This window comes from Eublepharis macularius, chromosome 2 (genome assembly GCF_028583425.1).
Source record: "Eublepharis macularius isolate TG4126 chromosome 2, MPM_Emac_v1.0, whole genome shotgun sequence".
NCBI lineage: Eukaryota > Metazoa > Chordata > Lepidosauria > Squamata > Eublepharidae > Eublepharis > Eublepharis macularius.
Window position 1 is genome coordinate 6,711,943 of NC_072791.1, and position 15,310 is coordinate 6,727,252.

Genomic DNA, 15,310 nt, shown 5'->3' on the forward strand with positions numbered 1-15,310 from the left:
AAGCCTTTCCCCTGCTGCCGGCTCTGTCTTTTTAAACTACCCTTCCCGGCTAACCTTGCATCTCCTGACACACGTTCTTCACGTGTCAGATGTCTCGTGTAGAGGGACTCTTGAGTGACAGGTGCCACGAAGGTAGCATTAACTAGATCATTTTTAAAAAAATGTTTATATACTTGCAGAGTTGTGTGTGTGTGTGTGTGTGTGTTGAGGGTGAAGGGGAATATAAATTCTCAAAGCAAATTGCAGCAACAATTTTTCCTAGATAACTGATTGAAATACCCCCTCCCCTGCCCACTCTTCTTCAGTAGTAAACTTTCCATTCGCAACTGGATTCCTGTGGTCTCTGTTTTTCCTGTTGTGTTTTACTGTGGGCTTCTTCTACCGTCAGTAGCTCAATTAAATCTGACTTTTTAGCGTCTCTTTGTCACTTGCAGGGATCAAGCTCTGCGTGTGAATTCCAGATACGAATTCAAAGCAATTATGATTCACTCCAGAAACGCCGCTGGGCCTGGAGGGAAAGCTTTGTCATAAGGAGCGCTCTGGGCAGGCTCTCAGAAAGCTGGCATTCTGCAGAGATTATACCGAAACGGTTATAAAAATGGCCATTCTCACATGGATGGGATGGAACCTTTAATGCTAAAGTGGATGACACTTGCGGGAATTTTTAGGAAAGGGTCTGAAAATCAACCAGTAATGAAAATGCTATTTTATAAATCCTGGTGTAGTTGCTTTTAGACGGAGTTCCAGTTGCCCCATCTCTGAAAAGGTAGTGAGAAAGGGAGCCAGAATTATTAAGGGAAGAAGCATCTTCCTAGCACAGGAAATGTTAGAGAGTTTGGTGCTTTTCTGTTTAAACAACTAAGGGGAGATTTATGAAATTAAAATGATGTATGAGGTCGAGAAAACAGATAGAGGACTCCCTCCCCCCCCTGCCCGGCAGACAGCCGGTGACGCTGGACAGGAAAGAGTTCTTTGCAACTAGAATGTTTTTTAATTAATTTTTTTAGTTAAGAATTTTTTAAACCGAAAGATAAAAACTAACTAAAAAATTAAAGAGAAAAAAAGAAAATAAAAATATAAAACTGAAAAAATATAAAGTAGTATAAAGAAGTGACTTTTCTCTGTGACAAACACAAGTAAAATCACAAACTTTATCCAGTTTGGTGTAGTGGTTAAGAGCGTGGGACTCTAATCTGGGGAGCCGGGTTTGATTCCCCACTCCTCCACGAAGCCAGCTGGGTGACCTTGGGCGAGTCACAGGTCTCTGGAGCTCTCTCAGCCCCACCCACCTCACAGGGTGATTGTTGTGGGGTAATAATAACACTTTGTAAACCGCTCTTGAGTGGGCATTAAGTTGTCCTGAAGGGCGATATATAAATCAAATGTTGTTGTTATTATTATTATCATTACTCTATTATCCAATTTCTTTCCCCTCCCCTTAGTCACCAAATCCACAAATAATACGTTCATTTTTTTCCGTTTCATGCCAGAAGTCTATAAGGGGTTTCCAGTTAGCAATATATGTAGATAAATGTCTTTTCTCTAATTCAAAGAAGTAAGTTTGGCCATCTCTGCAGGTTTCATCATCTTGACCAACCGTTCCCCTCTTGTGGGTGGTGTTGAACTTTGCACACTGGAATTTGTACCCCAAAGATTTGGGGTACAGTAGATGAGACAGCTTTTTAAAATGGATGAGCCAGGGTTTTGGAGGAGGAGACCTCTCTGTTGGAGGAGGAGAACTCTCTGTTGGAAACTGTTTGCCATGATGGCTAAATACGATTTCTGTGTTCCAAAGCGGTACACTTCTGAATGCCAGCAGGGAAGAGCTTTGCCCTTTTTGCCTAGCCTGTTGGGTTCCCTGGTCGCTGTTGAGAGCAAGGGGCACGCCTAAACGGTATGCTTCTCCTGATCTGTCAGGGCTGTTGTTATGGCGTTAAACCACCAGTGGCATTCTCTGATTGGTCTTGGCTTTCTGGTCTCTGCGTTGCCCCTTGCATTAACGGTATTGGTGACTTCCGGCTTTTTGGCATTTGATGATTCACTCGGTTCGCTACATATTGACTCCCCCGATGTAGGGAATTCAAGGGCGGCCGGGTTAATCGCTGGCATTTGTGTCTGTCCCTATATCTGTGAGCAAATGTAACTGCAAAGATTCTTCCGCCTCTTGCTCGCGTAGAGACTGGGGGTGGTCTTTTAGTTTTTCATTCCTGAAGGGATTCAAATTGGGTCAGTTCTCGCCTGTTGCTCTGGGTCCCGTCGGCTGGTCAATTGATGGGATTGCGTCGGCGGCCTTGGCCACAATTATCTCTCTCAATTGCGGAGGTGCAGGAAGAGCTTTAAACTAGAATTGCCGCTTGCGTCCGATGACTCTCTTAACAGCTAATGACGGCTCTGGAAACCTGTAATTTTCTTTCCATCTCTTGCTGATCAATATATCACTTAAGTTAAGTGGCTGGTGATGCTGCCCAGCTGAGCCTTCTGGGCAGCTAGTGAGCGGAGAGAGCTGGAACGTGGTGTGATGCCTCGTCTGGGAAGTCGTTCCTATGCTGGTGTGGTGGGAGCGGATAGACGGTCAGCATACAACCGGGGGCAGGGGTGGGGAGAGTCCAATCCCCGCTCTTATTTATATATAGTGATATATATAGTGATATATATATCACTTCCAGTAAAAAATGGAAGTAGCATAGAGTAGATCTAGGAATCACTGGAAACTCTAATTCTACCATAGTGTTTTCAGTAATTCCTAGAGCTACTTAAGTCATTTTTTTAACCAGAAGTGAATATTTATTTATTTATTTATTTATTGGATTTATATCCCGCCTTTCCCGCATGCGGGCTCAGGGCGGGTCACAACATCGTATTATAATAATTACAACAATATATAAACACAGTAAAATACTTCAAAATACCAGTAGAGTACCAAATCAAATTCAAGGTTTTGGTATTAACCTATAAAGCCCTATATGGGGACTGCCTCTCCCCATACGTGCCCCAGAGGACGCTTTGGTCTAGTGATAAACAGTTACTAATGATCCCTGGCCCCAGGGAGGCCCACCTAGCGTCGACCAGAGCCAGGGCCTTTTCGGTCCTGGCTCCAACCTGGTGGAATGCTCTATCTAATGAGGCTAGGGCATGGCAGGATTTGTTATCATTCCACTGGGCTTGTAAGACAGAACTGTTCCACCAGGCGTTTGGTTGATGCTGGGTAGAGCCCCGCCAACTGAAATAGGGTAGAATAGGGTAGAATGTATTTAGATGTTTTAATGTGCACTGAGCATTTTATTATACCCTGGCCTGAGCCCGTTTGTGGGGAGAGCGAGATAAAAATCTAATCAATCAATCAATATAAACCCAAGAAAGCATATTGACCTCCACCCACCAACTTGCAGTCCCATTACTCTGGTGCATCTCCTGCCCTTTGTTCCCGTTGCCTGAGGGGGGGGGGGGAACCCAGCATCACATGATATCACATCACTTTTAGTAAAAAATGGAAATAGCATAGGGTAGATCTAGGAATCACTGGAAACTCTAGTTCTACCATAGAGTTTTCAGTAATTCCTAGAGCTACTTATGTCGGTTTTTTTTTTAACCAGAAGTGAACTGACACTACAATCCGCATCTCAGCCCACCGGCTGGTTGCCAGGCACTCCATGGCAACTCCGCCACCAATCCTCCACACCAGGTTTGTGTCACCGAATGCTGCTTTTTGTTCAAAGTATTACACATCTTTAAGCATAACATACCATTTGGTCCCGAAGTGGCCTTTGTCTGTCACTTTCTCACCATGCCCTTCCTTCCAAAGAGTTCAGGTTTCTCCCTGATTCCATTTTGTCTTCATAAGTCTCCTCTCAAGTATGTAAGGCTGAGAGAGACTGATGGGCCCGGGTCGTTCACGGTCATTCACTGAATCTTTAACGATCCTTATACCACACAGCTACACATACTTGTTTTTCTTGTCCGCTTCCTTTATCCCTCTTTTTCTGTATTCCCTTTTTCTTACAATAAAATAAAATATTTTTTAAAAGTTATGCTCATTGCAAAAAAACAAACTACTGTTGTGAAACAATGAAATTAACTTGACAGAATTAATTATTATAACACTTAATAACGTTAGGTAACGTTCTTATAAACATGAGTCTCTTAACAGGCTGTTTCTCTTTGGCTTGTATCCTGGAACACCAGAATTGGTCTCCAGTTGTAAAATTTTAAAAAGGAAAGAAATTAAGGTGAAAATAAAGCAAAAGGATTACGGTGTGTTTCTCAACTCTATATGTTTATTTTAAAACATTTTTGCTGTTAAGAAGAGGCGTGTTAACTCTGAAGACACAGATCCACAGTTTCGAGAACTACAAAACCAAGCATCTGTGATGCTGGCCGTTTTCACACGTCTTACTTGCCGCCGGAACATCGCACAAAACACCCGGAATACAGCGTCTTCTCGCACGAAATCACGCCAGGAAGATGCTGTCATGCAAGAGTTTGTTCGAAGACATGTGAAAACGGCCGGTATCACAGATACTTGGTTTTGTAGATGGACCTGAGTCAGAAAAGCAAGATTTGAGTCCAGTAGCAAAGACAAAGAATATTTCCAGGGTATGAGCTTTAGAGAGTCACAGCTCCCTCTCCCAAAAGCTTAGATCCTAGAAATCTTGTAGGTCTTTTAGGTGCTACTGGACTCAAATCGTGTTTTTAAATTTTTTAAAAAAATAAAGCAGTAATAGCAGCCGCCAAGTGCTTTAAAAGTTACTTTTATTGTTGCATTCTAATGCAGTTTTTAAAAGACGTTTGCGTAGGAGCATTTTTCTCTCATGGAATTAATTGGTGTGCCAACCCTCTTTTGTATATGGGCTTTAAAATTCTTCAAATATATTGATACTAAAAATTTAATAAATGGGAAAAAATGACCACCCTAATAAGTGTCTGTTAGTCGTAAGTCCAAATGGTTACCGGTTGCCAAGGGTGAAGCAGTATCGTACCTTGGCATATATGTGGGAAGGTAGAATCAGGGTGGATAAAAATCAGTGATTTTTTAAAATTAAAATTTGGACTTTTTAAAATATAAATTGGATTTTTTAAAATTTAAATCGGGTTTTGTTTGATAAACTGCTTTTTGAGGAAAACCTGTCTAAAGATAGTTTTCTGTTTAAGTTCCATTATAGCCCAAAGATTTCTATGTAGGATGAAACTGTATATTCGTGCAACGTTTAAAAAAAATTGTAAATGAATGTTTAAAATTTTTTGTAAATTTTTTGTAACCCAGAGGTTTCTGTAAGATTATTTTGGGCAATTTTGTAGACGATACCATCACAGATGCTGAGTTTTGTGGTTCTCGAAACTGTGGATCTATGTCTTCAGAGTTAATACGCCTCTGCTTAACAGCAAAAATGTTTTAAAATAAACATATAGAGTTGAGAAACGTACCTTAATCCTTTTGTTACTCTACAAGTCTATGTACACGGAAGCAACCAAATTTCAAGAAGTTCAGTGGATAGAAGATTGTTTGGAATGGAATAGATCTGGATCAGGAGAAGATACTAAGAGTGAGGAGGGAGGGGCAAACAGTACAAATGGGGATACACTTCTGGGTAGTAGTATATGTGAAAGGGATCTTGGGGTAAGAGTGGACTGTAAACTAAATATGAGCAGTCAGTGTGATGCGGTGGCAAAAAAGGCCAATTCAATCCTGGGTTGTATCAAAGGGGCCACAGCGTCGAAATCGCAGGAGGTCATAGCCCCTCTCTATACTGCCTTGGTCAGGCCACACCTGGAGTACTGTGTGCAGTTCTGGAGGCCTCACTTCAAAAAGGATGTGGACAAAATCGAGAGGGTGCAGAGGAGAGTGACGAGGATGATCAGGGGTCTGGAGACTGAGCCCTATGAGGAAAGGCTGAGGGCCTTGGGAATGTTTAGTTTGGAGAAGAGGAGGTTGAGGGGGGGACATGATTGCTCTCTTTAAGTATTTGAAAGGCTGTCATTTGGAGGAGGGCAAGGAGCTGTTCCAGTTGGCAGCAGAGGATAGGACCCAAAGCAATGGGCTTAAATTACATGCACAAAGGTACCGGCTGGATATTAGGATAAACTTTTTCACGGTCAGAGTAGTTCAAAAGTGGAATCAGCTGCCTAGGGAGGTGGTGAGCTCCCCTTCACTGGCAGTTTTCAAGAAGAGGCTGGATGAATACTTGTCAGAGATGCTTTAGGCTGATCCTGCACTGGGCAGGGGGTTGGACTAGATTGTCTGTATGGCCCCTTCCAACTCTGTGATTCTATGAAATGAAAGCTAAACTTTTTGAGCAGAAAACTCCCGAAATCATATTATTCTCTCCTCGAAGAGAAAACCTATAATGGCAGCAAACCACAAAAGAGACCTAGTTTGGGAATATTTTTGTTTAACCATGTTACTTAATAAAAATGGCTGTTTAAGCAAATGCAAGGATACATATGCTGTATAATGTTACTGTTTTACTAAAATAAAACCATTTAAATGGTTATTGTTAATGATTTTTTTTTTTTCCTTCCAATAAAGTACAGCAGAAAAACTGGAGATCGTTTACCTTGCAAAGATTTCATAATTTATATGATTAGTTTTCTGATATAACTGGACAATTAACCTGAGAATTTATTGTTCTAAAAATGAAACCATCTGGATTGCAAATATTACGTTTGCAACAAGCAGTAAGAATGAGTCTTTATAATAATAATAACTACACTTATAGAAAACCATGATTTAAATCAAATCCACCCTGGGCATGATGGGTATTTGTAGGGAAGGAAAGCATCTCTAGGCTGGGGTGGGGGGGCTTAACCCCAGCTATCCCCTGGAGTCTCCCTTTATAAATGCCATTTCCCTCTTCTCTGTCCCCCCTCCACATTTGACCATGTTTCAAAGCCCTCCTAGGGGAAAGGAAAAGGGTTTTTTTTAGCAGTCGATATTTACCTCGCCCTTTCTCCATGGAGCTCTGTGCAGAGTATGATCACATTACCCTGGTCTGTTGAAACACACCTTGCAAAGTTTGAACTTTGTGGCCCCTCTCCTTTGGGGAAGGGAGCATAAATTCAGGTAGCGGGTGTGATAGTTTTGCTTTGGGATAACTTCTAAAGTAACAGCAACCAGCTGGAAACTGCCTATCATGGGTATCTGCTTTGGCTATGATACCAGTGAATATGACCAACAAAGGTGTGGGCATCGGACATCTCTTTGTATCCCCTTTGATTGTGCCAGAAAGAAGGGTTCATATATTTTTTTTCTGAGGACTTTTTTGGGTGGGTGTGTTTATAAATTCATGGATGTAAATCACATACTCATCTAAGCGCCGTTAACCGAGGATGCCTTCTTTTTTCCCCTAGGATTGTGGAAATATACAGTAGAAGATTACAGGGTAAGTAATCTCCTTTTTGCCCTTCTTGGAGAAGATGCATCTTTAACCACGGAGGCAAGGTTTGGCTTAGGCTGCTGAACGGCTTACAAACAAATTAGCTGCGGCAACAAACAGTTTGGTAATCTGATTAAAAGCCAATTAAATGAATTGGTATAGCCAAGGAGCCCAGACTAGCCTGAGCTCGTCAGAATTCAGAAGCTTAAGTAGGTTTGGCCATGGTTAATACTTGGATGGGGGACCACCGAGAAGGACCAGGGTTACCACGCAGAGGAAATAATGGCTAACCTCCTCTGCTCATCTCTTGCCTTGAAAACCCCTTGAGGGGTGTGTGGTTGCAGCTTGACAACAATTATTATTAGATAAACTGGGAAGGAACCGTAATGTGTCGCTGAGCTCTTTGCCATGAAGCACACTGGTGACTTTGGCTCAGTCATTCTCTTTCTCTCTCTCTTAGCTTAATTTACCTCACGGGGCTGTAGTGGGAATAAAATGGAGGAGAGGAGATAATGTACCAACGTCCTGAACTCCTTGGAGGAAGATGAAGATGGGTCGCCATGTTAGTCTGTCTGTAGCTGTAGAAAAGAGCAAGAGTCCAGGAGCACCAAGAAGGCTAACGAAATTTGTGTTAGGGTAGGAGCTTTCGTGAGCCATAGCTCACTTCTTCAGATGCCAGTAGAAAAGAGCAAGAGTCCAGTAGCACCTCTAAGACTAACAAAATTTGTGGCAGGGTAGGAGCTTCCGTGAATCACAAGTCACTTCTTCAAAAGTGAAGCTGTGAAGAAGTAAGCTGTGACTCATGAAAGTTGTCCTGAAGGGCGGTATATAAATCGAATGTTGTTGTTGTTGTTACCCTACCGCAAACGTTGTTAGTGTTATAGGTGCTACTGGACTCATGCTCTTTCCTTGGAGGAAAAAAATGTGCTAGATGAATAAATCAGACTACAGTGAAAACCCGAGAGCATCTTCTCCACCTTTGAGTGAGAATGGTTGCTTCAGGCCATGATGCGCTCAAAGCATATCCATTTCTTGCCAACAGAAAGTGTCAATGTCCCTGGATAGTCACTATTTTGTTGTTGTCGTTTTGTGTGTCTTGCTGCAGTTCAGGAGCGCCTTACAAAACAGATTGCCGTCGCCATCACGGAAGCCTTGCAGCCCGCTGGGGTCGGGGTGGTGGTTGAAGCAACGTAAGTTTGCACAGCCTGTGCTTAGTTTCTGCGGTGGCGGGGTGAGTCCCCCTGCTCAGGGGCAGCCACCACAGAGGCCTGCTGCCACGTGGACGGGGCAGCAGGCAGCACCACCTTTCATTGGCGATTGATGGGGCCACGGGCAGGAGATGTGTCCTACTGTGTATATGGTTAAGAAACCCACCTCAAGTGTGAAGCCAGGGGCACTCTGAGAATGGCTAGTCTGGGTGGCCAGATGTCCCTGGGAAGGCTGTCTGGTAGACCCAACCAATAACGACAACAACAACATTTGATTTATATACCACCCTTCAGGATGACTTAATACCCACTCAGAGCGGCTTACAAAATATGTCATTATTATCCCCACAACAACAACACCCTGTGAGGTGGGTGGGGCTGAGAGAGCTCTGAGAGAGCTGTGACTGACCCAAGGTCACCCAGCTGGCTTCAAGTGGAGGCGTGGGGAATCGAACCTGGTTCTCCAGATTAGAGTCCCGCGCTCTTAACCACTGCACCAAACTGGCTGTGAGACAACTGTCTGTAGTGGTTGCCTCAGTTAAATAGTAGCAGCAGTAGTAACAACAACAGCAACAATAATGTGCTTATATACTGCTTTTCTAGACAGATTAGTGCCCCACTCAGAGCAATGAACAAAGTCAGTGTTATTATTATCCCCACAAGACAGCTGAGGAACTGGGGCCGAAAGGAGTGGCTAACCCACCTGCTGAGCTATGGCAGAAGTGGGATTCAAACTAGCAGAGTACTGATTCGCAGTCCAACCACTGAACCACTATGCTACAGCAGCATATACCTGGAAAGACAGTGTTATCATCCCCACAATACAGCTGGGGAGCTGGGACTGAGAGAAGTGGCTTACCCAAGGTTACCTGCTGAGCTCATGGCAGTAATGGGAGTCAAACCAGCAGAGGGACGATTTGCAGTCCAGCCATTTAACTACTATGTTATGGCAGCTCAAGTACCAGTGTAGAAGGGCAGAGGCTCTGCCTTCCTTTAGCCTTTGGGAGGGGTCGTGGCTGAGTGGAAGAACCTCTGCTTTGCATGCAGAATGTCCCAAGTTCAATCCCCGGCATCTCCAGTTGAAAGGACCAGGCAGTGTGTGATGTGAAAGACCCCCCTGCCTGAGAGCCCGCGAGAGCCACTGCCGGTCTGAATAGACGGTGCTGCCCTTGATGGACCGATGGTCTGATTTGGTGTGAGGCACCTTCATGCGTGTGTAATTTCTGGAGAAGGAGCAGAGAAGCATCATGAAATGGTTGCCGCCTCCTAGATCCAGATACGCCGTGCATAACCCAAATGTAAAAACAAGGGTGGTGGTGCAGGAGTGATGGCTATTAAAAACAAGACCAGATCATCCCACTCGACTCCTGATCATTGAAAAAAGCAAGTCTTGCATGCCAAGGGGAAAAGAGGATGGCAACATTTGAACTGCCTCTGCCCACAATGTCTGCAGACTTCAATTTGGACCATCTCCCATAAGTGAATGCTCTTTAAGGTCTACTGCCCTTGAACATGGAGGCTCCATTAGCTGAGATAGCAGTCAGCAGTGGTGGACCTGTCTTCCCCCAACTTTGAAAGCCAGTCTATTTATTTATTTATATTTGATTTATATTCTGCCCTCCCCACACCAGCAGGCTCAGGTCGGATTACAGTCACATACAGGTTAAAATACATAAAACAGTTAATATAAATTAAAAAGCCATGAGACATCCAAAATTACACAATTAAAATGCATATATATACACGCATATAGCAGCACCAGATCCAGCCGACCAGTCCTTAATCCTCTACAGAGCATCGCAGCAGTAAAAAATTACTAGATGGGGGTGTTACTACTAGTATCTACTGGCATTGTGTGACAATGAATTCCCCACAATAACTTGCAGCTGTATTATGCCAAATAACACCAGCTGTGGATTTTGCAACTCGCTCTGTTTGGCCTCGACTGTAATTTAGTTAGAGTTCCTATACAAATCCGTGGGATTTGAATGTCAAAAACCTTGTGATTGCAGAACTTACAGATTTCATTTCCTAACTTTTAAAAAATGTGTCATTTCTAAGTTTCTTATGGAACATAAATTGTCTTTCTAAACTTAAAAGCAACTGATACCTTCTATAAAGAACCGGTTGTTTCCGATAATTGAAAAAAAATCTTGAACAATGTTGGTCACTGCTATATATTGCAGATCTTTAGACTACAGATCATGAGTGATTTTGTGGAAGCAAAAGGTCTAGTTTTCTGTAATGGGCCTGTCCACTTCATACTCGCACTATTGAATTCTCCTTTGAAGATCCCCCTGTACATGAACTTTTTGCTTAATTGTTTAATTTATAGCCCAGTGTGGTAGCAGGATAATAAGCAACAGAAGAGGCAATGTGAAGCCAGTTGGTGTAGTGATTAAGAGCGGCAGGACTCTAATCTGGAGAGCCAGGTTTGATCCTCCACTCCTCTGCTTGAAGCCAGCTGGGTGACCTTGGGTCAGTCACAGCTCTCTCAGAGCTCTCTCAACCCCACCCACCTCACAGGGTAATTGTCCTGAGGATAATAATAACATACTTTGTAAACCGCTCTGAGTGGGCATTAAGTATATAAATTGAATGTTGTTGTTGTTGTTATAAGAAAATTGACCAGCATCCGTAAAAGGTATGGTGTAGCATGTTAAGAATAGTGTATTAAAGTTATTAAAAGGAGCGTACTTGGATTATTATTATTATCAGTTTCTTGACGAGTGCTAATTCTGCACTTTCACACTGTATATTCTTTTCTTACTAAGGCGGATTAAGAAATATACAAACAATTAGAATCACACAGTGCAAGCCATCCGATAAACAATGCGGTTAGGACTAGGATCACAGAATTAGAAAAACACTGCAAATAAAAAACTGTTAAAGGTATGACACACCGTGAGGCAGAAAGCGTATTAGGAAAAGTAGACGACAACGCAGTAAAAGGAAAATGATACTAAAATGTCAGGAAGATGTCAGCTTCGTGTGAGCTTTTTTAAAAATGTGGAGATAGGGTTTTTTTTATTATTTGGGAGAGCATTCGATCATGTGAACACTCGTTTGCGAACAGTCCAGTCTCAGGGTTACCCCTTCACTGAGAAATAGCCCATCGTTACCGGAAGAGCGGTTGAAAAATAGGAGAAGACGCGATGGGTTTTTCTGGTCATCTTTAACTGGAGAAGTTACAGATTGTGGTGTTAAAATTTCAAGGAAACGACCCTGCCTTTCTTGGCGAGAGGTGGCTGAGGTCATGTGCTTCTTGCCTTCCTTTTCCTGTAGGCACATGTGCATGGTGATGCGAGGGGTACAGAAAATGAACAGTAAGACTGTAACCAGCACGATGCTCGGAGTTTTTCGGGAAGACCCAAAAACACGAGAAGAGTTCTTGACGCTCATCCGCAGCTAAAAGGACACCCTTTCACGTGGGACTCCTCCTTCGGATTGTCTGGTCTTGTGTTGCTGTCGGGTCTCTGCTCTTTGTTCACCTCTCTCTTTAAACTTAACAGTCGTTTCTAAATTTTGTTTAAGCAGTTCTGTAAAAACCTTTTTTTTTTAAAAAAAAAAAAAAAGGTAAGTCCAAGTCCTTCATTGCTCCAACTGTCCGTTGTGCTGAAGGTTTTAATAGTCTTCAAAATGTTTTCTCTCTCTCTGTGTTATGAGACTCAAAACTAGTGTTCAGGGCAGATTTGCACCCAGTGGGTATGTTTGTCTTTTGTGCTGGCTCAGAAGGACCTCTTAAAAATAATAGCGCTTTTGTGATAATTGAAAATGCTTTAAGGAAATGTCTCGGTTGACCGGGTGAAAGGGAAACGCCCCCCAGGATTGGGAGAAGAGAGGGCTTGGCATAGGGTTGCCAGGTGCCCCTTCCCCCGGGGCAAGAGGTGGGAGGCCCAGCACTTACCTTCTCTTCAGTGATCGCACACATGTGCGCTCCCAGCCCGTGCAATGATGTCACTTCTGGGAAGTGACATCATCATGGAGGCCGCTGGCCACCCTGGGAGCACTCCAGTACTCTGCAGGGGCCCGATCAGGGCCGATCCAGGCCAAAACGGGCCTAGATAGGGCCACTGCGGAGCGCAGGAGCGCTGCTGTGCTCTGCAGCAGCCCTACCTGGGCCGATTTGGCCCCAATTCGGGCCGAATCGGGCTTGGGAGTGCGCTGCGCAGCCTGGGAGCACACTCCAGGAGGCATGTGCCCCCCTTGCCAGCCAGTAAGTGGGGTGGAGGGTGGGAGCAGGGCATCCCCCGCCCCCAGCAGGGGACTGGCAACTCTAGCTTGGCAAGAGGAAAGTCGAGACTTCCTAGCTCTAGAATCTCCCTGAGAAAAGCACTGTTGTTGCTAGCGGAGAAGCGTGCTCCTTCCCATATATCCCTTTCCTCCAAGAACATCCTTAATTCTTTTCTTAATATACAACAGACTTCATCTGCTCTCCTTTTCCCAGCCAGACTACGCTGCCCCTGCTGTTGCATGTTTCCTAATGCTGAGGAGTTCCAGTGATAGGCTCTGCAGGGTTTAGCTACCATCAGATGTGAGAGTACTGGAGCTTTCCCGTGATTTTTGTAATATTGGCTGCATTTACAAATACATAAACAGAGCATAGGAGAAGCAAACAAAAACACCTGGAGCAGATAAGAACGTAAGAAGAGAAATACTGGATCCAACTAGCGGTCTGTGTCTACTTCAGCATCGTGTCTCACATGGTGGCCAACCTGTTACTCGGGAGAGTCAGCAAGAGGGTGTAAAGTCTGAGGCCTTCTCTTTAAAGCGCCTGCTGGCTCTACTATTCAGAGGTTCACTGCTTCCAAAAGTGGAGATTCCCTTTAGTCATCATGGCTAGTAGCCACTCATAGACCTATCAGATGCCTGGGCTACCTTCAGAGGAGTTAGCCGTGTTAGTCTGTAATTGCAAAATAGTAGAGTCCAGTAGCACCTTTAAGACTGACTTTATTGTAGCATAAGCTTTCGAGAACCACAGCTCCCTTCGTCAGATGCATCTGACAAAGAGAGCTGTGGTTCTCAAAAGCTTGTGCTACAATAAAGTCGGTGAGTCTTAAAGGCGCTACTGGACTCTTCACTATTTTGGACTACCTTGTGTTTCCAATCCCACCATCTGGGCTGCAGCCCTTTTTCTGGCTAGACGTTCCTGCCACACACTGCATGTGAGATTGCACTTGACAGCTGCACTTCAGTTTGGCTGTGCTTGCTTGTATTCACGTGTGACGCTTCTCCCTATTTAGGGCCACCCTCTGCCGTCGAGCGCGAAGTCACAAGGCGCTTCCCCAGCCTCAGAACAGGAAGGGAAGCGGTTTGAGTCACTCTAGTGCTCCTCCTCTGCCTGTACAACCACAGTCGCCCCCTCTCTCTGCCTCTGAGCTGACTCCTCTTCTTCCTCCTTGGCCATTTCCAGAAGCCTCTTTTATTTCCCCTCCTGAACCACACCCCTCCAGCCTCGCCCTCTCAGGTGCACCTGGCCCTGCTCAAGGGTAGCTGTCTTTCTCCCAAGCCCCAGTTTGCCAGTTGCCTCAGCAGCACGGGGTTTGCTCTTCATTACGGCGGCAGCATTCCCAGACAAAAGTTGCAAGCAAAGTAAGAGAAGAATAACCCACTGGTAAAATCCAGGCCCCTGACCTTTCTTATATCTGGAATATAAACAGCCAAGCTCTATGCCTGAGGTGAAAGGCAGAGTCTTTTTGCAATTTAAATCTAGGATCTGCTATGGGGATAGACTCTCTCGGGAGCAGAGCCCACTGAGCTCCAGGGCTGGGATGTCCATCTCGGTCAGGTATATGAAAGGACCAGTGGAGACTGAACCACCCTTGTCATCTCATTTGTGAAAATCAGTATTAAACAAAAATTAGAGCCTACTAGACTTCACTTGTGTTAGTTGTGGAAGCGGGGGGGGGGGAGCGAAACCATATAGAGCACTGAACATCCTTTTCTCTGGGAAGGGTAGAAAAGAGCAAGAGTCCAGGAGCACTTATAAAACTAACACAATTTGTGGTAGGCTTTCGTGAGTCACAGCTCACTTCTTCAGATACCAGTAGAAAAGAGCAAGAATCCAGGAGCACTTATAAGACTAACACAATTTGTGGTAGGGTAGGAGCTTTCGTGAGTCACCGTTCACATCTTAACTTCTGTAATGCCCAGGCATGAAGAGCTTGGAAGCTAAGCAGGGCCAGCTCTGGTAGGTACTTGGATGGGAGACCATCAAAGAAGTCCAGGATTTCTGCACAGAGCCAGGCAATGGCAAACCACCTCTCCTCGCCTCTTGCCTTGAAACCCCCTTGAGGGGTTGCCATAAGTCATTTGCAACTTGGCAGCACTTAATTATTATTACTACTATTATTATTAACCAGCTATTGCTCATATGCTCTTAAGTCTTTTTTGCCCCTGTCTTGGCTGTGATTCTCATTTTGCTGATTTCTCTGTCCAGTTCCAAGTCCTTTCAGGGCCTTTCCACACACGATGTGTTAACCAGGCCCAGCTATCAGAATATACATATCTGGTGCCTGTCTGCCTTTCACATATTTAAAAAATATCATTAGTGAAATCCCTGGACTGAGGAAGTCCTCACGTTCAGCAAGAGGAAAGGGAGGGAAACCCCAAAACTCAACTCGAAATATACTGTAGATGCTACAAAAGTCAAGCTATAATTAAAATATATTCAAAATAAATATTTATTATACAGTGTACACAATAATAACATTTTTATTATACAGTGTACAC

The 15,310-nt window shown here is 44.1% G+C and overlaps 1 protein-coding gene across 1 annotated transcript in view; it reads left to right on the plus strand.

The window, feature by feature from the left end:
- GCH1 (GTP cyclohydrolase 1) overlaps window positions 1-13,543 on the plus strand; it is a 42,252-nt gene extending 28,709 nt beyond the window's left edge. The window contains exons 4-6 of the mRNA XM_054971766.1: window positions 7,345-7,376; window positions 8,476-8,560; window positions 11,864-13,543. Coding sequence (XP_054827741.1) covers window positions 7,345-7,376; window positions 8,476-8,560; window positions 11,864-11,990 — 244 coding nt within the window. The 3' untranslated portion in view covers window positions 11,991-13,543. The remainder of the gene's footprint in view (window positions 1-7,344; window positions 7,377-8,475; window positions 8,561-11,863) is intronic.
- The last annotated feature ends 1,767 nt before the right edge of the window (window positions 13,544-15,310 follow it).